The following is a 22,977-nucleotide window of genomic DNA, read 5'->3' on the forward strand; positions in this document are numbered from 1 at the left end:
ATTATGTTGATCAGAAACTGCTCCCATAGGACTTGGGGTTTTCATGTCTATTAATCACTTCTTCACTTTATTAATAATAATACCAGTTTCTGAGTATCTTTCCAGTACGAAGTGCCATGCGCTATAATTTTGGGAACCTGGGTATCATTATTCTCATATTACAGATGAAGATACTGAGAAATTTGAACCGAAGTCTAGGTTTAAAAGTCCGTAATTATCCCATTATAGCAGTTTCTTCTTTGCTAGTACCTACCATCTCTGACATTTGTGTAAGGAATATATTTTTAAATTCAGGTCATCAGGTTTTGAAAAAAAGGGAAAAATGTGTATTTTTTCCTTTACATAATGAACTTTATTGCTACTAAGCAGACAAAATCATATACATTCAATTTTTCTTAGTGAAACTGCATTTAAAAATTGAGCCATAAAAATCTATTGCAGATGAAAACTTACAGCCTAAGTTCTGTGCATTGTAAGAATTTTTATGGCATCTCAACTCTGAGATTTTTCTCCTTTTCTTTACTACCCTGAGAGTAAATAACATGTTTATTTCTCTTAGATTAATTTTTGTCTTTGAAGTCTAAAGAATATAAAATTTGAACATGGATTAAAAAAAACCGTTCTCATAGAAACCACTCTTAATAGTTTATGATTTAAAATTTCAGAAAATTTCCATGTATCTATATTTAAGAGGATCATATTAGTTTATACCTTTTTATTGTTTATTTTACTTAGAAATATACCTGGGAGGTATAGTCATATCAGCACATATAAATCTATCATAATATACTTAAGTAACCCTTATTCATGGAGAGTTATGTTATTTATAGTTTCTTGCTAATATAAATAACTGTATTACACACCACTTTGGATATCTTTTATGGATCAAGACTTGAAACATTTGACTTTGCTGTAATAGTATTATTTATATTTGGATTTTACTTATTTTATTACTCAGCACTGGATCTTGTATGCCACTATTTTCTTACATTGAATTTTAAATCTGATTAATCTCTTAGTTAGAGTTTTTTTAGTAAATTTTAAATGAAAGAATGTGTTGGTAGACTTTCTGAACCTTTTCTGTCTGATAACCTCTTCTGTTGCCTTTGCACACTTGGATGATATGGCTGAGGATAGCATAGACTTTGCATAAGGAAGACTTAGGGGGGATAATCTTAAACAACCTTGGAAATTTTGTCGTTGACTCTCTTTTAATTTTTTATAAGGAAGGGTCTTCCCTTTTCCCTGGAAGAAATCTTAGGCAAGTGCCATGACCTACATTGTTCTTAGAGAGTAAAATGCCCTATGACTAATAAAAAATCACCAAATACAACCCCAATTTAGTATTAAAAATTTCCCACCCTAAATAATTAATTTCAGACTGCCTCCCTCGCCTCCCAGAAGCCTGCTATGAACTGATGGCTTACGTAGGGATAGAGAATGCACTCTCCAGTATGTCTTCCCTACCTAGCTTTTCTTTTCCTCCCTCACCTTCTCATTGTGCTTTCTGACTCGTACCAGTGTAAAAGATGAGAGAAGGAAGGGAGGAAAAGACAGTAAGACACTTCATCCTTGACTTACACTGTTGTGAGATGACTTTGTACTGAGTGAACCCGGAGGATATTCAAAACTGACTGTCATTTAGAGTTCCTTCTCGGATTCTTGAGAGATCCTCGTGGAGATATTTGAACTTTCCATGACAGATGGTGGATTTTTTTCATCTGACTGACTCTTCTTCCCTTTGGCCCTGGTTTCTCAGCATTCTGCTCCATAGATTCTCTCTTTGGGGTACCATTATTTCCTACGGGTACTCTTGGGTAGGTTTCAAGATGGCTCCAGCCTGGCTGTCGTGTGTGTGTGTGTGTGTGTGTGTGTGTGTGTGTGTGTGTGTGTGTGTGGTCCACTTCTGATCTGTGCCCAGAGTTAGGCTGTTGAGCAGTTCTCAACATAATAGCAATTTTCTCTTGCTTCACTTTAAGAGCAGTTAAACAGCCTCTCCCTTAACCTCCTTACAGAGCTAGACACAATCTACTACCTTCTTCCCTACAACACGTGGCACAGCTCTTCTAATTTGTGGTCAAAGGCTAAACATCTAGGTGGAGTGGGGACTTGCACTCTTCTCTCTAGAAAAAAACAAAACAAACCTCCTTTAAATTTTTCCTAATTTCTAACAACCCAGCCCATTTATGCCCTAAATGTGTACAAATTATAATTCTTGACCAGTTAGTTTAAATTTCTGCATGGTGGCCATCTCACAACATGGTATAGGATATAAATAATCATAGCATCTCAAACATAATTTCCATTTTCACATATGTTAACACTGAATATAAAATTTTGGGTTTGTAATTTCTTTCACAAAGGATAACCTGCTCACTCTGTTGCCTAGATGCTGATAGATTTTTTTCTTTTGATTTTTGAAATCTAAGAATTTAACCATGATATGTCTGGTGTTAGTTTTTTTCCCCTAGTTTTTCATATATCTCTGATTTATAGAGGCAAATTTCTTTATCTACTAATCATTTCTTTGATTATTTTTTCCTCAATTATTCTCTTCTCCTTGTATTTCTTTTCACAGTTATATTGATTTTCTAGATCAGCCACATTAGGTTTTCAGTCTTATTTCCCTGACTATTTTTATCTATTTATTCTTGTCCTCTGAAATATGGGAAAATTGTGTATTCCTGTCTTTCATTCCTTGACTTTGTTTTTGCAGTATTTAAAATCCTGTTGACTGCCTTCATTATAACAGTTTTTTTTCTTTTTTGGTAGATACTTGTTCCTTCTTTGTACGTATGGTCCCTGCTTCCATCAATATAATGAATTGTGAATTCCTTTGAAGGGAAGTTTCAGAAAATACCTTTTTTCCTGTTCACTGCAGTGACAGTCTCATTGGAAGATGTTTGTACTGATGCTTCAGGGCACTTGCCTTCTTTTGGACTGTGGTATTTTATTCTTGTGACCTTTAGTTATTCTCAGAGATCTCAGTGAGAACTATGCTTGTACAAAAGGGAGTTGAGATGGAATTTTGTACAAATAATTCAGGAATTGACAAAGCAAGAAGGAAGGGGAAAGTTTAAATTTAGTCAGTTTCACTTGTAGATTAATAGAATAGAGAGGAAACCAGGAAACCACAATGGGGAACGTTGCCTCTCTATAGTAAGAGATTGTTTTCTGTGTGTGTTGTGTAACCAGGAGTTAGTTGGGGTTGTGTGCGTATGCATGTGCGTGCATAGTGTGACTTCACTGCACATATGTAATTTTGTGCTGCCCCATGCTCCCAGCTTGGTGTGACCTCTAGCACTTGGTGTAGTTTTTAGAATCACTGGTTAGGGTCCACATGTACCATCTGACTTCCTCCTTTTATTTATTTATTTTTATTATTTATTTATTTATTTATTTATTTTGTGGTACGCGGGCCTCTCACTGTTGTGGCCTCTCCCGTTGCGGAGCACAGGCTCCGGACGCGCAGGCTCAGCGGCCATGGCTCATGGGCCCAGCCGCTCCGCGGCATGTGGGATCTTCCTGGACCGGAGCACGAACCCGTGTCCCCTGCATCGGCAGGCAGATTCTCAACCACTGTGCCACCAGGGAAGCCCTGACTTCCTCCTTTTAATGAAGGGCAGTTGTTGGATTTTACTGAGGTTTCATCTTACAGATGAGAGAAGCTATTCCCTCAAATGTAGAGATCCAGCTGGCCTGCCTTCAATCTCGTCATGTTCAGACCATTCCTCATAGAAGTTCCTCCAAGTTACTGGTCTAGGGACTTGTCTTCTTCAATGGTTTCCAGTTTTGTTATGGTGTTTTCTCTGTTATTATATTTTTACTGGTCTTTCCTAGAGGGAATCAACAAGGTGGTGGTGGGAGAAAAGAGGAGAGTGTTAAGACACCTTTGTGCAAGTTGCCGTTTAGCTCAAAAGTATCATATAAAACTTAAATAACTTCCAAAGTCCAGTTGATCATTTAGATCAGAGATCTCTAGGTTTCTGATTGAATATCCCCATTGGTAAAAAAATCTGTATCTATCTATCTATAAATGACCCCTTTCTCCTTCCTCTTTTCTCCTCTCTATATATTCATATATGATATATGATTCATATATGATATGTGTTGTTTTATATGTATTATGTAGTTTTATATACATAGTTAATGTATTATATATGTATGCGTATAAAACAAATGAGATTTAAAATATGTTTAATTAAGAGTTTTATTCTTCCAGAAACCTCTGCAGTAAGGGTACTTTATCTTGGAGATCACTGATCTAGGTCTTTATTGTAGTTCTCATTCATTTAGTAAATATTTGAGTGCCTAATGTGGTCAGCACTGTGCTCAGAAAAGCATGACACTTAGTAGCCATTTTATAGCCATTTCACAATTCAAAAGGAGTATCAGTGACTTTGAATTTCAACATTAAATTTATTGTTCCAGTTTTCCAAACTGTTTTTAAATTTTATATATTTTAAAAAATAAGGTGTTATAGTCTGCATTTATTCAAAAATATAGTTTGCTTTCCAAATAAATCTTTGACATATGAGCCAGTTTCTCATTTCTCATTTGTGAATATCTACTGTGTGAACAGCACTGTTCTTTTTTTTTGGTGGCTGCACGGCCTGTGGGCTCTTAGTTCCCTGGCCAGGGATCAAACCTGGGCCATTGGCAGAGAGAGCGTGGAGTCCTAACCACTGGACTGTGAGGGAATTCCCAGCACTGTGTTTTGATGCCACACAGAGCCTGTCCTCTTGGAGGATGCAGAAATAAACCAAATAATGACAGGAAACGTAAAATTAAATTTCTGATAAGTGCTGTGAAGGAGAAATGGTAAAGGGGACTTTGACTAAAGTCAGGGGCATCAAGATAGCTTAATTGTGGCAATAACTATTGAACTGAGATCTAAAGTACTTATGGACGTTTTCTAAGTAAATAGATAAGAAAGAGCATGGACTGGAGCAGGCTGTCCAGAGTCTAGACTGAGGGAGCAGAACTTGCAGAGACCTCACGGCTGAAGGGAGCACTGCAGGTCAGAGAAACGACAATGATCCTCTGGGGCTGGAGTGCAGAGAAGTAGGCAGCATCCTGCAGGATGAGGTTGGTGATGGGAGGTGGGGTTGACACGGCCATCCTAAGCCATGTTGAGAATTTGGAGCATTGTCTCAAGGAGTGTTCTATGAAAGGCCGGGTGGGGTGATGGGATCATATCTGTAGTTTGGAAAGGTCACAGGGGTACCATCAAGTGTTTGGCATTTGTGAACTAGAAAAAAGGAAAATATTTTTTGAAGAGGCAAAGAAATAAAAAGGAAGGTAGTTTTGTCATCTTTCTTGTTTTAAAGCCAGTGTAAGTATGATTTTGGAATTCGTCAGCACTCTCAGTAACCACTTACCTCACTGTCTTCTATACCTCTGTATCCTGCCTGGGACTGATTTCCAAACTTGACTGTGCATTAGGATCCCCTAAGAAATATAAAAGAATATTTTAAAAGGTGGAGAATCCTGGCCCCCTCTCTAGACTCTCTGGCTCATAATTTCTGGAAGTGAGACCCCTTAGTTTGTAGTAAAACAGACGAAACACTCATGCGTGATTCCAGTGTATCTGAGCCAGTACTGGTCCCCAGACAGGTTTTAGCCCATCTCCCCACCTAGGGGAATACTCATTCCCAGTTTTCTCACTGTTTCTCAACATTTCCCAGTGTTCTCACTGACAAGCAGTAACCGTGTGTTTCGTGGGTTGGTAATACAACTATCCTTTTATTTTTAACATGTCTTGTTCTTATCATAGGTAGATGGCACAAACCTTCAGGGTTTTACCAATCAACAAGCAGTAGAGGTGTTGCGACACACAGGACAGACTGTTCACCTGACATTAATGAGGAGAGGAGCAAAGCAGGATGCTGAGCTCGTGTCACGGGAGGACATCACAAAAGATGCAGTTTTGTCTCCTGTTAATGCAAGTGTAAGCAAAGGTAAGGCCACATGAATCTGGTTTTCAGTTAGACTCTTAACATCATTTTGTATTTTTTTCTAATTCTGAAATTATTTAAAGAGTCACTTTTCGTCTTAACTATTCATTATGAACCAAGTAAAAAGGGAATTTATTAAAGTTGAGATTAACTGGAACCAGAGATGCATCCATTAACTATAGAATGGGCTTCCAAATAAAGCAGATTTCTGTCCTGTTTATTCAGTCACCACTTCTCATTTGGAAACATGTGCAGTCATTTGCTTTCTGTCCTTCCCTTACTTTTGGATGTCATTGCTACATTTTCTCTTTAGGGGGAAATATGTTCTGCCTAGATTATGTGTGTGACCCCCATAAAGTTTCTAAATGCCCACCCTTTCCTTGAAGGAATCAACTTTAATTCAACGTGTAGGCTTGGCTAGTTCAGTCAGTAGACCGTGAGACTCCTATTTCCACATTTAGAATGTCATTCATAAGCTGTTTGTACATGGATATCTCTGAAAATTATTGAAATCATCATGTAGCTCCCTGATGCAAGTATTTATTGGTAGAAGTCAGGCTGTTGGTTTGAAAGTGTGTTTTATTTCTCAGACTGTTGACCATTCTGGTATTTATGCCATATGCTACTAATTGCAGACCAGGACAGAGGGAAGCAAATCACAGGAGAACTTCATTAGTTCTTTGTACCATTAACAGGAGAACTTTAAGTACATGTGGTTGATGAAAAGTTTACCTACAAAAAGCAGACTCTTATTTAGGTGTTCAAATAAATAAAGCGGGGTTTGAAAAATCAAGTGCTTGATTATATTACAAATGTAACTACTAAAATTTTCTTATCTTTAAGAAAATTATGAAGAAGATGAAGATTCTTTATCTTTGAGGAGAAACACCAGCATATTACCAATTGGAGAAGAAGGTAAACACCTGGAACCAGGTTATTATGTTCTTTATTGTTTTTTAGCAAAATGATTTTTTTTTTTTTAAGCGAAATGATTTTTATAAATGTGATTCAACCTCTCTGGATATATTGTAAATTACTAAAAAAAACTTTCAAAAGAGATTCTTGAAAATCCTTATTTACAGATTGATTAATTGCTCCAGTAGATTAAAACAGTTTAGAGCTGGCAGATTTTCTTGCTGAGTCTGTCTTTTTTTTCCTCTACATTTTTAAAATTAGAACCTTTAGGAATCATTCAGTTACATACATGGCTTTATTTCATTCCCCTTATTTCTTAGGATAGAACCAAGTTGACTCTTATTGAACGAGCAGTAATAAAGTTAAAAGGATGTTTTTTAAATTAACACAAGAGAATCTTTAAAGCATAAGCTCTTAGGAATGAAGTTATCCTTATTTGGGGGACTATTTCTTCTAAATTTTTTGAAAGTTTTACATTTTGAAAGGAGTTATATGAGAAATTATTAAGCCCTCTCTGAGGTTTCTCTTACTATATACCTAGAACTCATCAAACTGTTTCAAAAATTTTAGGGTGGCATGGTTTTAATATATAATTATGCCCGAATGTTGCTGCCTTTTTTTTAGGCTGGATGCTGTGTGCTTCCCTGACCTGTTATATTGCTTTAGGTGTTTGATAAATTCAATCCACTGAACAGAGTCCAAGACTGATCTTCCTTATGAGAATTTTGCCCTTCACTAAATATTTATATTCAAGCTTTGTAGTTCTTTAAAATAGTTCCTCTTTCATTTTTTTCTACTGAAAATTGTTATTTAACTTTTTTATTTTAAAGGGATATTTGTGTTTGCAATGATTTCCCAGGAGTGAGAGGTGTTTAGTGAGAGGGGTTTAGTCACATTTTGCTATTTTTACACTAATAGGTGTAGAAATTATTTAGGATAATGTGAATATCCAGAGGAGCGGGACAGGATAAAAATGTTTCAAAGCATAAAACTTGAGAGAGTAAAGGGAATGGATGTGGGGGATGGTCTTGAAGGCTCTGACATCTGTTTTGCTTTGGTGAATGTGCATATGTGTATGGGAGGCTAGGTGGGAGAGGGTCTAGACTTAGAATCAGGAGTCCTACATTCTCTTTAAAATAAAATAAAGGAAAAATGTCTGAATGATTCTAATGCATCTATTCTACTGCTGGTCCTCTGACAGGGGATAAGATGTTGTTGCCTCTTCCACAGAAATTTAACTCATAATGTGAGCCTGGACAAATCATTTGACTTCACAGTAACATCAGGAGACTGGACTTTTTTTTTTTTGAAAATTTTTTTTTTTTTTTTTCGGTATGCAGGCCTCACACTCTTGTGGCCTCTCCTGTTGCGGAGCGCAGGCTCCGGAAGCACAGGCTCCGGAAGCACAGGCTCAGTGGCCATGGCTCACGGGCCCAGCCGCTCCGCGGCATGTGGGATCTTCCCAGACCGGGGCACGAACCCGTGTCCCCTGCAGTGGCAGGCGGATTCTCAACCACTGCGCCACCAGGGAAGCCCTGAAATTTTTTTAATTTTAGTTTTTCAATTGTTTTTCAATTTTATTTTTTACACCTTTATTGGAGTATAATTGCTTCACAATGGTGTGTTAGTTTCTGCTTTATAACAAAGTGAATCAGCTATACATATATCCCCATATCCCCTCCCTCTTGCATCTCCCTCCTACCCTCCCTATCCCACCCCTCTAGGTGGTCACAGAGCACCCAGCTGATCTCCCTGTGCTATGTGGCTGCTTCCCACTAGCTAGCTATTTTACATTTGGTAGTGTATATATGCCCATGCCACTCTCTCACTTCGTCCCAGTTTACCCTTCCCCCTCCCCGTGTCCTCAAGTCCATTCTCTACATCTGCATCTTGATTCCCGTCCTGCCCCTAGGTTCTTCATGACCATTTTTTTTTAGATTCCATATATATGTGTTAGCATACGGTATTTGTTTTTCTCTTTCTGACTTACTTCACTCTGTATGACAGACTCTAGGTCCATCCACCTCACTACAAATGACTGGACTTTATGGTTTTTTAAATATGCCTGAAATCTGATCTTGGGGCATTTGGGAAAGGGGGAGAATGAAGGGTTTTGTGACTGTAGGTTGGTTGTATGAATACAAATTTCAGACTGTTGTTATCAGTAGCTTACAGATTCCACACTTTCTCCATTCCAAATCCCACCCTGCTTGAATCACTGCCCACCTGTGTAAACACAGCAGAATCAGAGAATGGGGTTATGGGAGGAGGTAGGACTAGCTGACCCTCCTCTTCCTAACCTTCATCAGCTTGAAAGGTTTCCTGTAGTCTGTGTTCACTACTGCACATTCATACCTCTCTGGAATGAATATACTTGTGAAGAGAAAACACTCATTTTGGGGGGCTAGTCTCCAAAATTTTAAAGAAATATATAGCTTACTGTTTCCAGTTTCTCAAAGAGAAAACAGAATCGTTTTATTAATCTAACACATAACAAACCTGAAAAATAGTCCTGGAGTGGAGGCTCATTCATTCCACTAACCAAGGAAGCAGTTAATGAGAAATGTGAATTTTAGAATACTCTTTAAATTTGAAATTTGAATGCTAAAAAATGATATTGAAAATCTAATATAAGGAGTAGTGGCCTGTAGAGATTTTTTTTTTTTAGAAGACAACCTTTATGAATAAAAACTGATGTCATGGAAATCTGAATATGACTTGAAAATTCTTCTCAACCAGTTTATTTTAGCTAAGTGTTTTAATTCAGTATTGTTTACATAACTTGTTTAGTGATTTTCTTTTCTATTTTTTCACTTTCTTTTTTTTGCCAATTAGTATAATTCCAATTATAGGGTTTTAACGTAATGTACATTTTCCATTTGTTTCTTATTTTTTATTTATATTTTCTTATTGTACATGGAGGTACATATATTATTTGTTAATTTGTTTGTTTGTTTTTGCTAAGTCATAGCATGGTCCCTTCTCTGTAGAACCAAATGAAAATGAAAGAGATACACTAAAATAGAAGGCAGTATGACTTTTTATTTTATTTATTTATTTATTTATTTTTCTGTACGTGGGCCTCTCACTGTTGTGGCCTCTCCCGTTGCGGAGCATAGGCTCCGGACGCGCAGGCTCAGCAGCCATGGCTCACGGGCCCAGCCGCTCCGCGGCATGTGGGATCTTCCCGGACCAGGGCACGAACCCGTGTCCCCTGCATCGGCAGGCGGACTCCCAACCACTGCGCCACCAGGGAAGCCCCAGTATGACTTTTTAATATAGAGTCACAAGAGGGCCACCAAGTGAATCCTGGAGCTACTTGCAGTCCTTGTTCTTTTAAATAAAAGTTAGATAATACATGAATACTTTAATGGAAATATAGTTAAGACCTAAAAGATATCTCTTAAAAGAGAATAGTTTTGGAACATGCAGATGATAGGCTTCTAAACTGAATTATTAAGATGTGTAGAGAAATAAGAGTAACTCATGTATTGAGTGAACAGTCAGACTTGGTATGACAGGTTGTGATCACAGTGTCCCTGGTACCGAATGTTAAGATATGGAGATTTTTGTGGTGTGTCACTAATTGTGTCAACTCTTTCAGGGTATCCATTACTGTCAGCTGGGAGAGAAGATATAGAAGATGCTCAACAACAGGAAGCTGCCCTGCTGACCAAGTGGCAAAGGATTATGGGCATTAATTATGAAATAGTGGTAGGTTAGCTTCCCCTCCCTAACTTCCTAACTTGTGAACTGTATTTGAGCAAGAAGTTCCTGACAGTAATAAAGATGACCATCATAAAGAGTCTTAGAGAAGTAGAAAACTCCCAGGGCTTTTTTTAAGACCTAAATGTGCTGATTCAGATATTTTAAAAATTCAAGTTGGAGAGTAACCAAGGAGCTGAAGTAAATGAGATGGGAGTTTTAGAACTTATAATTCATCAGTATTTTTTACAGTAGTGTATATTATATAGATATTAGGAAGGGTTTTTCTGATTCTTATTCCTAGGATTCGTGGAAAGAATCAGAATAGAATGACAGAATTTACTTGAAAATAAAACAAACATCATCATGCCCTATGTACAGAATTGTAAAAAGGACTTTTTCCTACTTCTTCCTTATCACTTTTATGCTTTTACTCTCCTTAAGGGTTTTTATTCTGCATACTTTTTTTGTTTCACTTATGCCATAGTGAACATTTTGTTTATTAAAGGTTTGCATACCTAGGGTAGCAGTTGTGATCTGCTATTTTAAAAAGAGGTTTACTTTAACAAAGTAGACACAAATTATGAATCTTTAGGTATATAGCAGCAAATTTCAGGAATTTCCAAAGGAACAATAAAATACTAGGTTAGGTAAAATTTTTCATATTGCTTATAATATTCAAGTAACTCTAGATTAGAAGAGATAAAACACAACAGATAATGACATAAAATATAAATAATAACTAACATTTATTGAGTACTTTGTGCCAAGCAGTTTTCTTAGTTTTTAATACTCATTACAAAGTGTTTTTTTTTTTTAAACACTCAAGGTAGTTAACAGTCAAATGAGATTTGAGTAACTACAGCTGCTGTTACCATTTTATATTGAGTCAAGGAAAAATACACCAAGGTCCAGCTTAACTGTAGTTAATTTAGCAGGAAAAGAAAGTTGGGAGATTCCTTCTGTGGGGTGGGGTTAATGTGACTGGCACGAATAACTGAGGCTGCACCCCTTCAGGTGCTAATTGAATAATGAAGAGCACCCTTTCACCAGCCATTTTCTCACAGAGGTCAGACCCAAGACCGTGGACTTTTAACTGCTCTTTGTGCACATGCTCTCTTGGTGGCACTTCCAGTAATATGTCAAGCGTGGGATTTTACTATAAGTAAGAAAGAACTAAGCTATTTATAGGTCTTCATCAAACTCCAGGTAAATATGACATAGATCTGGACTTCAAATTATTTTCTATGTAGTCATACAGCATAAATGAAGTTACAGGAGGAGTGGTGTAGTAGAGAGAAGGATTGATGGACATTTAAATGGGGACCTGGAGGGCTGCTTGGAGGAAGTGATACCTAAGTTGGATTTTAAGAAGTAGAAGGATTTCATCCAGCATTAGATTGCAGAGTCAGATAATGCAACATCTAGTATTAACCCTGTGCTTGTTATCATTAAGATTTGAAAAAGATCTTTTATAATTAAACATTTTTCTCAGTCCTTTTATCCCTCAGTTTCCTTAACTATAAAATAAAGGGGATAAAGCAGATCATCTTTAGTATACTTTCTGATTTTAATATTATAATGATTGGACTCTTTGTGAAAATGGTGATTTTGTAAAGTTTTTCATTATTTAGTGTGACAGTAGAAAATAGAAGTTTATTCTCCTGTTTTAAGCTTCGATTCACTTTTAAAGACAAGTGTTGTCCCCTTGATATAGTGTATGGTCCAGAGTCTGGGCTCTAGGTTCAGACTGCTGAGGTTCAAAGCACTTTTGGAGCTGTGTGGTTCTGTTGAAGGTAACCTCTCAGAGCCTTGTTGTCCAATTTGGGAAGCAAGGATAGACATTGTACCTATTTATGGGAAGTAAGTGAGATAATCTGTGTAATGGGGTCAGCACAGTCCAGGCACACGGGAACTGCTAAAGATGCACCTTTTCTATACTGTTGTTTGAGCTCAGGCTTTTGATTTTATCTGTGGTCACTCTGACTACCCTCTATCTGTTATCAGCACCTGTAGGTACTGCAAAGTGTCATGGGTGCTTGCATCTGGCTACTTCGTTTTGGTTTGTGTTGGTTCAAGAACCTGATAGATAGCAACACTCTTTCCAAGGCAAAGCTCTAAAGGTTTGCCGCTTTACAATAAGGTTTTCGAAGCTTTTGTGAGAAACTTGACCTTTTAGGGAGTGAACATAAAATACATACAGGAGAAGAAAATAAATGAAAGAATATTAAAAATTTTGATGATTTTTCTCGTTTCAGGTGGCCCATGTGAGCAAGTTCAGTGAGAACAGTGGGTTAGGGATAAGTCTGGAAGCAACAGTGGGCCATCATTTTATCCGATCTGTTCTACCGGAAGGTCCTGTTGGACACAGTGGGAAGCTTTTCAGTGGAGATGAGCTATTGGAAGTAAGCAGCTATTTCATTTTCCCCTTTGTAAATAAAATTTTGAAAAGGCTGTGGGAGGCTTAATGTGGTGAGTAATTAAGTTCTTTTTTAAAATTTCTCCTCCAAAGTGTACTTGAGAAAGATAGGCAAGTAAAACTCCACCCAAAGCAGAAATTTCAGTCTGTATGTACATTGATCTTACCTAATTCCTTGCGTGGTTTTTGTTTGTTTGTTTTAGGGCCAGAGAACTATAAAAACTTTTATTTGAAAATTTTGAAACATTCACTTTTTAGAATAGATAATATATTCACGTTTCAAAATCACAAATACAAAGATATACTCCAGTGAAGTCTCTTTTCTGTCCCAGTCCACTCAGTTCTCATCACCCTTCATTAGGTGTAACTGCTTATCCTTGGTTCTATGCAATCTTCCAGATATTTTTCATGAATAAGTAAGAAAATTTGAATATATTCACTTCTCCCCCTTTTAAAAACATAGTAGCATATAATACATGCCATTTTCTATCTTCATTTTTTTCATTTAATACTGATATAACGTATCATTTAAAGAAAAACTTCTCCTTTTCCCTTTATCCTTTGGGAATGATTTTATTAACTCTCCCTTTCCAAACTATTACACTAGCATATGAAACATGGGTGAAAGCTAGTGATTTTCCTGTGAGTGCTTTAGAAGTCCAATTCCAGCAAGACTGTAGTGTTGCATGTAGATTGTTTTAGGAAACACCACTACAGATCCAGCTATAGTTCTCAGCACAGCAGAGCCATGGTTATCCCCCGAGTACAGTTTATATTTATGTAATTAAAAAATGGTTTTGAAAGTAGTCATGTTAGGAAATGTTCTTTCTTGGCCAACTTTTCTTTTTGCACAGGTGAACGGCATAACTCTACTTGGGGAGAATCACCAGGATGTGGTGACTATTTTAAAAGAACTGCCTATAGAGGTGACAATGGTGTGCTGTCGTCGAACGGTGCCACCCACCACCCCGTCAGAGTTGGAGAGCCTGGACTTATGTGACATTGAACTAACAGAAAAGGTACCAGGTTTGCAGATATAGGAGACTAATCTGAATGTATAATGGAAAGGTTAAATGGCATTTAAAATTTTTTAAGCCTTTTTTCTCTTATTTGGTATTTGATTTCCTCACAAATCCTGTGGCTTATGGGATAGACCTTGGAGTCAGACAGACGTGGATTTGAATCAGGCTTGGCAGTTACTAGCTCTGTGACCTTGGGCAAGTCACTTCATCTCCCTGAATCTCACTTTTCTCCTGTGTAAAATATGAGTCTTGGTGCCTATCCTAGAGGGTTGCTCTGTGGGTTAAATATGGTATAGAATGATATTAGGTATTACTGCACATGTGTGCTTGTATAATTTATTCACACTATTCCTATGAATTAGACACTCATCCCCCTTAACAGAAAGTTGAAATATGAAAGTAGTGAGTATGTGGTACATATGTAGTAGAAGATACTTTTATGTAGCCTCCCCAGCCCAGCACTTGTCACAGGCATGGTAAGAATAGCGGAGGATAAGAAACATAATTCCAAATTGTGTGGAAGTCAGTCTAGCACCATACATATCCAAATACATTTTAGGTGGTGTATTGGTATTTATTATTATAATAAAGCAGGTGGACGGATTTGCATCCATGGTCCTACTGTGCAATACTTCATAAAAAGCAACGATAGTATTTAAACTAACATTTCATCATCAAAAACACATTTTTCCTATCTGATGTGGAACCAGATTCACTTTAGTGTATTGTTACTAAAAGAAGCTAATGTTTTGAACCCCTGTTTCTGTGCCAAGTGCTTTTAAAATGTTATCTCACTTAATCCTCAAAAATTCTATGAGATGGGTAACTGTGAAGCCAAGGTTAAGAATACCGCTCAAAGCAACACAGATGAAAAATCATAGAGACAGTCTTCAAGCCCAGGCCAGTCTGACTTCAGATCTCGTCCTGCCATTGTGCACGTTAATTTATTAATGAAATAATCACGTGTACAGCTCACAGGATTTTAGAACCCTTATTTGCCTAGAGTACAGAACTTTTACATATAGCCAGTTCCTCTTGAATTGTTCTTATTTATCATTATTTTTCTTTAATATCAAAATAGCTTCACATTTTTTTTTCTAACGATAGACGTGATAACAGACACTGATGGAAAAAAGTCAAAATCACCCACCATCATGCTGCCGAGATGTAATCACTATATATTTTTATAGGAGCTGTTTGAACCATACATTTTAAATGCCTATTACAAGTTAGATATTTCTGACTTGCTACTTTAATTCATAATGGTTTCATGAGAAGCTGTTGCTACTCATATGTGAATGTTTTATTCTGGACAGATGCTGGGAATCTTTGTTTTCCTTGTAGTGTTTGTATGTGCATCTGTGGATCTAGTGCGTCTGAAATAAGAGCTGTCTGGTCTGTTTATCCAGCCTCATATAGATCTAGGTGAGTTTATCGGGTCCTCGGAGACAGAGGATCCTGTGCTGGTGATGACCGATGTGGGTCAGAATGCAGAGGAGGTTCAAGGACCTTTGGCCATGTGGGAAGCCGACGTTCAGAACATAGAGCTGGAGAAGGGGAGCAGAGGACTTGGTTTTAGCATTTTAGATTATCAGGTAAATATATGCTACTTATAACAATTTTTTTTTAAAAGATGACAGATACTAAACATATTGTTAATAGCAGAGAAAAATCAGATAATACTGCTTAGATTTATCAGAGATGTATTCTTGTTTCTAGTAAGTCTTTCAGAATAATAATTTATATGATTAATTGATTATCGTAAAGCATTTCTTTTGACATTGAACTCTTTGAGCCCTTTTATATTTCAGCTCTTGGAAGTTTGAAGAATATGCAGAATACTTTTTAGGAATGTTATAAAAATATAGTCTTTCTGTTCCTTTGGGGAATATGCCTAAATTATTTTTATTTCCTTGCTCTTAACTGATGGTTCATATTTGAGTGGTAAGACAGAAACTACTAAATACTTACTTCTTTTGTTAGAAGTGAATGATAGACTTATAATGGGATATATTGTAAATTCTAATATTCTTATTATTTTACCAAACTTAGGATTAATCTTAAATTGGTTAGGTGTAGCCTGCATCCTCATGTTGTGTTCCGTGTTGAGTAACTGAGGGCATGCGAATGCCAGTCTGATGAGGTGCAGCTGCTGTTCCTCATTAATTAATACTGAGCTGGAGAGCCATCTCAGATGACTCCAGGGAGTTGTGTTCTTTCTAGGGCCTGGTTCTGGAGTCTTGTTCTAATATTGCTGTGTATCTGAAGACACTGCATCACCAAATATGATATGGCCTCCTTCTGTATTTCTTCATTTCAAAAGCAGGTCCTTCCCTCAGTATACTCAGATCTACCAGTGGTCCACAATACTATCATCTTATCAATAAATGCTGCTGTTAATAATTCATGGATCTCAGATGATAGTTATTAAATTGAACAGTTTATCAAAAGTTAAAGTTATAATTTTACAGTTACCTGTATAACTTAAGAGGTCTACTTGGGAACCATGGAAAGTGAGGGTGCCACTATTTAGCGTGGAGTTTTCCTAAACTCTTTAAAATGGATATATCCTTCACCCAGATAATTCATTGGGAGTGTCGTATGAAATTTTTAAAAGACACTTGGAGCAATTACCCATCTGTTACAATTCAGAGTGCACAACCTGTAACAACATTTTTAAGTGTAGAAAGGAGCTGCCTTCTCTTTCCTTTTCCGTTCTGTCAGGATCCAGTTGATCCAGCAAGCACTGTGATCGTAATTCGTTCTCTGGTGCCCGCTGGTGTTGCTGAAAAGGATGGACGACTTCTCCCTGGAGATCGACTCATGTTTGTCAATGATGTTAACTTGGAAAACAGCAGTCTCGAAGAAGCTGTCCAGGCACTGAAGGGTGCACCGTCAGGAACCGTGAGAATAGGAGTTGCCAAGCCTTTACCCGTAAGAATTCAGATTTTGCTGATTTCTTTTTATTTGCAAACAGTATTGGCGTTCAGGCTTTTATCTTCAGGTGTGTTCATGATTGAATCATGACTTTTGGTATTTTTCATCAACATGGTTATTGGTACTTTTCATCAACATGGTTATTGGCTCCATGAGTGTAAAGATTTGATTTTGAGTAATATTTTTTAAAAGAGTAAAGGGCAGAAAACAGCCAGGAAGTTCAGAAATAAATTTAAAACTAAGCATTCTGTGGTTTACTTTTGACCTTTTTTATTCCAAAATAAGGTCATGATCAATATAGAATCAACTATTTTCGAAGAAATAGGCTTTAAAATGTCTATACCAGTATGGTGGCCTATTAGAGAAATTAATAGCATTAACAACTAACAGTGGAATCTTTAACTACCATGGAAGAAAGTACAGTCTCTGTCAGAGTGGGTTAAGTTCCTGTATTCTACTGACTTCAATATATTTGTTGTCTAATTACTACAGAGCAAGAAATTGAAATTTCCAATGTGGTTTCATCAGCTTATAGCTCTCTTCCTGGGAGGGAATAACCTTCATGTTATTAATTACTGCAATATAAAAACAACTTATAAATTCATGCTACATAATGTCAGTGTGCTTATTAGGTATAGTGATTGCAGCATAGCACTTATCACTGAATTGCAATGAAATATTAGAGGTAATCTCAGTATTTGTTTTTTTTTCAGTGTATAAATATATTTTAAGTGAAAAGGCAAGTATACCTTCTCTTAAGAAAACACAAACACATAGATGCATTTGCATAAACATCAAATGAAAGTTTGTTGACTTTGTCAGAGAGTTTGTTCAAATTGTAAGCTTGTTAATATATTTAAAATGCTTATTAAATTTTTCATTCTCTGCTTTTTATTCTACAATAAATTTCTGTAACCTATGAAATATATTTATGAAAACACAAAGGGAGGGAAAGAGGAAGGGAAGAAGGAAGAGCATGTTAAACAAACCTCAGTCAAACCAGGATTATAGAAATCAGAACAAGAGATCAGTACAACGGGGAGTGTAAGAATGAAGATAGGCCATTATGGGACTCTACATGTTCAGTAAGATTGACCATACATTTGGTTCCGGCAAATACAAAGAAAATGGCAAACGTGACGGGAAACCATGCCACTTACTCAGAAGCAATCTTTTTTTTTTCCTACGTAGATCCAAAATAAGTTTCTTTCATAAGAGTATTTAATATTTCAAATTTAATATGCATTGCAGTGTATGATGAATATCTCTTTTACATAAAGTGAGTTTTACTGACCGTTAAACTCATATGTGTGGGAAAAGAAGATAAACTTTTTTTCTCTAAGATATTTCTGCATGTATTGGTGATATAGGGTGATAGAGGCAAGACAATCTAAATATTTTAGCCTGTTTTATCTGAGATTGTAACAAGAATGCTAGGTTTTCGGTCACTGTGATCATGGTTATAATTTGATATCTCAGGAGTGCAATTTAAGCATATTGTGTACGTACAGAGTTGGTGATGGTGGTTGTCTTTTAAGCCATGCTAAATTAAGAGACTTCACTGTAGGGTTCACTAACTGCTTGTCAAGGAAATTACATTCTTTAAAATAATATTCTAGTAAAGGATGACAGAGAGAAATTGGTCCTTCTTTTTAATGTTTTGTTTTTCTTTAACTTCTTTTATGTCTTAACACCTAAAAGTTGCCTTCTTTCTATATTAAGAAGTCATTGTTTAACCAAATATTTGGCAGGTAAAAATGACTAGAAGATTATTATAATATAAAAAATTATTGATTTCGAATATTCTTTATAAGAAGGATGAAGAAATTGGTAGAAAGGAATTCTCATCTAACACATGATGTTGGTATTGGAATAAACACCCTCATTGTATCTTAAAATATAAAACTGTTAAATATGATATTTATCATATTCTGTGCTCATCATTTATGTTAAAGTTGTATGTTTATTATGACTTTATTATTTGAAAACATTATTTGAAAACTTTCCTGTTTTTTCCTCTCCTCCCCTTACTTTTTCTCCCCTTTCCCTCTGTCTTGCCTTTCCCTCCCTCTTTCCTGTTCTCTTTTTCATGAACTCATCCTCAAACACTGGGCTTCATTCTCCCTGCAGCTTTCACCAGAAGAGGGTTATGTTTCTGCTAAGGAGGATTCCTTTCTCTACCCACCACATTCCTGCGAGGAGGAAGGGCTGGCTGACAAAGCCCTCTTCAGGGCTGACTTGGCTCTGGTTAGTGGCCACAGCTTATCAAGCTTTCCTTCAAAATCTTATGTGTCTTATTTTTGCTTTTCAAAATATTCTAAAGTCTTGCTATATTGTTCATTATGTTTTGGAAAACTAGGCATTTTGCTCTAATTTCATACTTGGGCATCTCTAGGCATTCTTTAACTGTTTTCAGTATTCAGTCATATATTAGCTGCTTGGCTTCTTTTTAATGAGGTAACAGGTATATTATTCTATTAGATGTTAATAATGTAAAAATCACATAAATTGGTTCAGTTATTGATTAAGAGCACAAAAGCTTCCAAAAGAGACAGTTTCCTATGAATACATGTATGTTAACATTACTGATTTACCAGAAGCTTTTAAATTAAAATTTTATTTTTACTTGATCTATATAAAATCATTCATTGTAATAAACATATTTAGGGACCACTGGGGGCCACTTTGTTGGGTAAATACATGATTCTTGATCCTGAGAACCTTATTGTCTGGTAAGAGCTAATGCTATGTTAACAGTTAATAGTTAAAATATAAAACTAAATACCAGATATAAATATACACATGACATTTATAAAATACAAGTGTAACAAATTATACATCCTATTCCTAGTACTTCCACCATTGAAGCCAGCTTCCTGACCTAAATTTTTCTGGGGAGAAACATTGCTCAGTGTAACTAGAAAGGAATATTTTTAATGTTTTAGTGGTGTTGCACTAGTGAGAGGTTTAGAACCTGTGAAATTCTCCATTAGCTATTTATAACCAATTGTGCACATCGTGCTTTAAACTGGAGTATGAATTATTTCTTTGATTCCAATAATCCTAGTGTTGAGGGAGATAGTTCTTCAGTATTAAAATACTAATAATACTTCTATTAGTAGTTTTCAACTGTCAGCTCCTGAATTAGCCATTTGGAAAGTTTTTGTGTATATTGTAATTAGTGCAATAATTTCACATTATAATACTTAGCATACCAGGTAACATTTGGCTCTATTCCCCATGGGCATTATTACCACTTCAAAACTGGATAGCTTAGAATGCTATGAACTACATAAAGTACTATGGTATAAATGTATTAAATAGTACCCAGCTATAGTAAATTATTTTTGAAATGTTATAGGACACAAATATATCACTGTCTCTAGAAGTGCCCCAAGAAACCATTTTCTCTGTAGATTTTACATGGCATGTTTGAATGTTCTTAAATAAATGCCAGTCAGAAAGAAAAATTAGATCCACTTTTAAGTGAATTTAACATCTTATAATGGTAATAGCTATGTAATCTTGTATTGGTCACTCAGTCTCTCTGGGCCCTAGTGTTTTAATCTCTAAAATAATTAGATGAATTGATTATTTGGATCTCTCTTAAGATTCTAGGGCATCAATGATAAGCATACAAATTGTTCTTAGATACTCTTAAATATTTATTATAATCTGTGATACTCGGCTTAGTTAATACTATGTAGATAGCAAAAGTTGAAGATTTACTATTTAGATTGTTTACATAATGTGCATCTGTAAAGGGTAAACCTCCACGTAGTGAGTCAGTAGTAACTTTGAACACATATTTAAAATATATTATTAGAGAGAGGGTCACTTTAAAATGCCCAACCTGTATTCTTAATCAGGTTTTTGCAAGAACATGACCTGGTATAATGTTATGATACTTTTCTTGGCTAAACATATAAGTTGAAATCACAAAGAAATAGAACATACGGGTTTTGGCCATCAAGATAAAATACTGGTAATATTATAGAAAGGTAGTATTTACATCATTTCTTTCTGTTCTAAGGTGTAACTGTGAGTGAATTGTAAGAAGAGCTACAAGCTCGTCATGACTTAATTGTTTCACTTGGTTCTGCGACAGAAAATAGTAATAAGATTTTTTTATAAAATGTTGTGAAATTCTCTAGCTAACTCTTTCTGAGTTTTCCATCAGTAGACGTTTATAACTTACAGCTTCACTATAACCAGATCATAATAAGGTCCCTTGTTTGTTAATATAATTTCAACATGAAATCACAGATATTATTTTTGATTTCCAGTGATCACAATAAAATTCTGGACCTGTAACTTGAATCGTTTTAAAATCTAGTTAAAGGATAATTTAAACAAAATGTATTGTTTTGTGAGCTTTACAAATAGATAATTGCTTAGCTGCCTTGTTGAATAATTTATTTTAGTTGAATAGGAAAAGTGATGATCTCATTCATTTTATTATAAAATTCTAGGAGTTTGGGCAGCTACTTTTAAAAAAAATGTGAACTGGAAAAAAGTATTTTTTTAATTTACGGAAATATTTATACTTAGAATTGCTCCAAGCCCTTTGTAAATTGTTACCTTTTGCCCTTTTATTGATGGAATAAAGTAACCTTCTATGCTAGCACCAGTTTGTCCTTGTTCTGTTGCATTAGTTTCTGATATGTTGAAGAGGGTGAAGAGGTCATGTAGAAAATAGAGTAGACAAAAGAATGAAAGCAGTATGCCCTTTAGTCTCAAGTGGAGACTTTGTCATATATGTATCAGAACAGAATTCCCAACTGATATTATTGTTTTTATTCCTAGGTGGACACAAATGATGCTGACTTAGCAGATGAATCTGCCTTTGAGTCTCAGTACTCTCCTGATGACAGTATCTACTCGACTCAAGCCTCTATTTTATCTCTTCACGGCAGTGCTTGTAGTGATAATCTGAATTTTGGTCCCTCCCTTCCATCTTCTCCTCCCAAGGTACAAAGGAAATGCCATTTTATTTATGGGAGAACTTTGTGCGTAATTTCCCAGAGGTCATTGTTAATGGGGTGTTTTGGGAGGGGCATGTTAGAGACATTATGTTTTTCCAGTCAGGGGTTCATTATCAGATTAAAGTGCAGTTTCCTTTAGGTAGTGTTAGTTGGGTATCTTTTAGACTCCAAGGGACTATTTAAATCTAGGTTCTGTGATACAGTGTGATAGACACAGAGGTTCAAAACTTAGATTAGGAATTGCATGTTAGACAGAAAAATTTTAATGAAATGTATTTCTCAAATTGTGTTCTTGGTGGTGTCTACCTTGGAAAAATTACAAGAGTTACTTTATTTTCTTGGTGGTTTTAAAGCTGACTTTCATGGAAAGTTGGATAGTAAAATATTCCTTTCATTAATTTAATATTTATTAACTAAGTTAAAGTTAATGCTGTCTTACGTTTTTATATAAAATGATGCCAAAGAATACTTTATATAAAAACCCCAGTGAATGGCAAAATTATGTTTAAGTCACTGGATGCGAATGGAGAATTTGGCTACTATTTGACATGTCTGTGCCATCTAAATTTTAGAAATAGATTATTGGTGTAAGTGCCCAACCCAATGCTATTTATTTTCTTGATGACACACTCTATAATGTTTATTAAGTAATATTTTAAAACTTATCCAGTCTTTTGGGTGTGGAATGATATCTTACTGTTTGAATTTGGAGTTCTGATTACTGGTGAGGTTGAACAGGTTTTCCTATATTGGCCATCTGGTTTTCACTTCCACCAATGGCCTCATCATATCTTTTGGCCATTTTTATGTGGAGTTGCTTGTCTTCCTGTTGATTAGTGGGAGTTGTTTATATTTTCTCAGAATTGATATACAGAGCAATTCAGTGTATATTTATGAGTATATGTGTGAGTGTGTATACTTTAAAAATCTGAAAATGTGTGGGAATGATTCCTTTCAACTTCAGGAAAGAAGTTATTCTTGGAGAAAAAATAAAGCATGGGAATTAGCTGTATCTGTAACACATTATATCCTTTAAG

The 22,977-nt window shown here is 35.9% G+C and overlaps 1 protein-coding gene across 23 annotated transcripts in view; it reads left to right on the forward strand.

Moving 5' to 3' along the window:
• The window catches only part of MPDZ (multiple PDZ domain crumbs cell polarity complex component), a 239,809-nt gene that overhangs the window by 145,768 nt on the left and 71,064 nt on the right, over positions 1-22,977 (forward strand). For 12 of the 23 annotated variants that reach the window (XM_067041491.1, XM_067041490.1, XM_067041505.1 and 9 more), the window contains exons 11-19: positions 5,777-5,960; positions 6,801-6,890; positions 10,477-10,586; positions 12,836-12,982; positions 13,851-14,015; positions 15,428-15,613; positions 16,743-16,952; positions 19,086-19,202; positions 21,762-21,926. In XM_067041491.1, the coding sequence (XP_066897592.1) occupies positions 5,777-5,960; positions 6,801-6,890; positions 10,477-10,586; positions 12,836-12,982; positions 13,851-14,015; positions 15,428-15,613; positions 16,743-16,952; positions 19,086-19,202; positions 21,762-21,926 (1,374 nt within the window). The remainder of the gene's footprint in view (positions 1-5,776; positions 5,961-6,800; positions 6,891-10,476; positions 10,587-12,835; positions 12,983-13,850; positions 14,016-15,427; positions 15,614-16,742; positions 16,953-19,085; positions 19,203-21,761; positions 21,927-22,977) is intronic. The other 11 variants (XM_067041492.1, XM_059071118.2, XM_067041506.1 and 8 more) reach the window with 3 other exon arrangements.

This window comes from Kogia breviceps, chromosome 8 (genome assembly GCF_026419965.1).
Source record: "Kogia breviceps isolate mKogBre1 chromosome 8, mKogBre1 haplotype 1, whole genome shotgun sequence".
NCBI lineage: Eukaryota > Metazoa > Chordata > Mammalia > Artiodactyla > Physeteridae > Kogia > Kogia breviceps.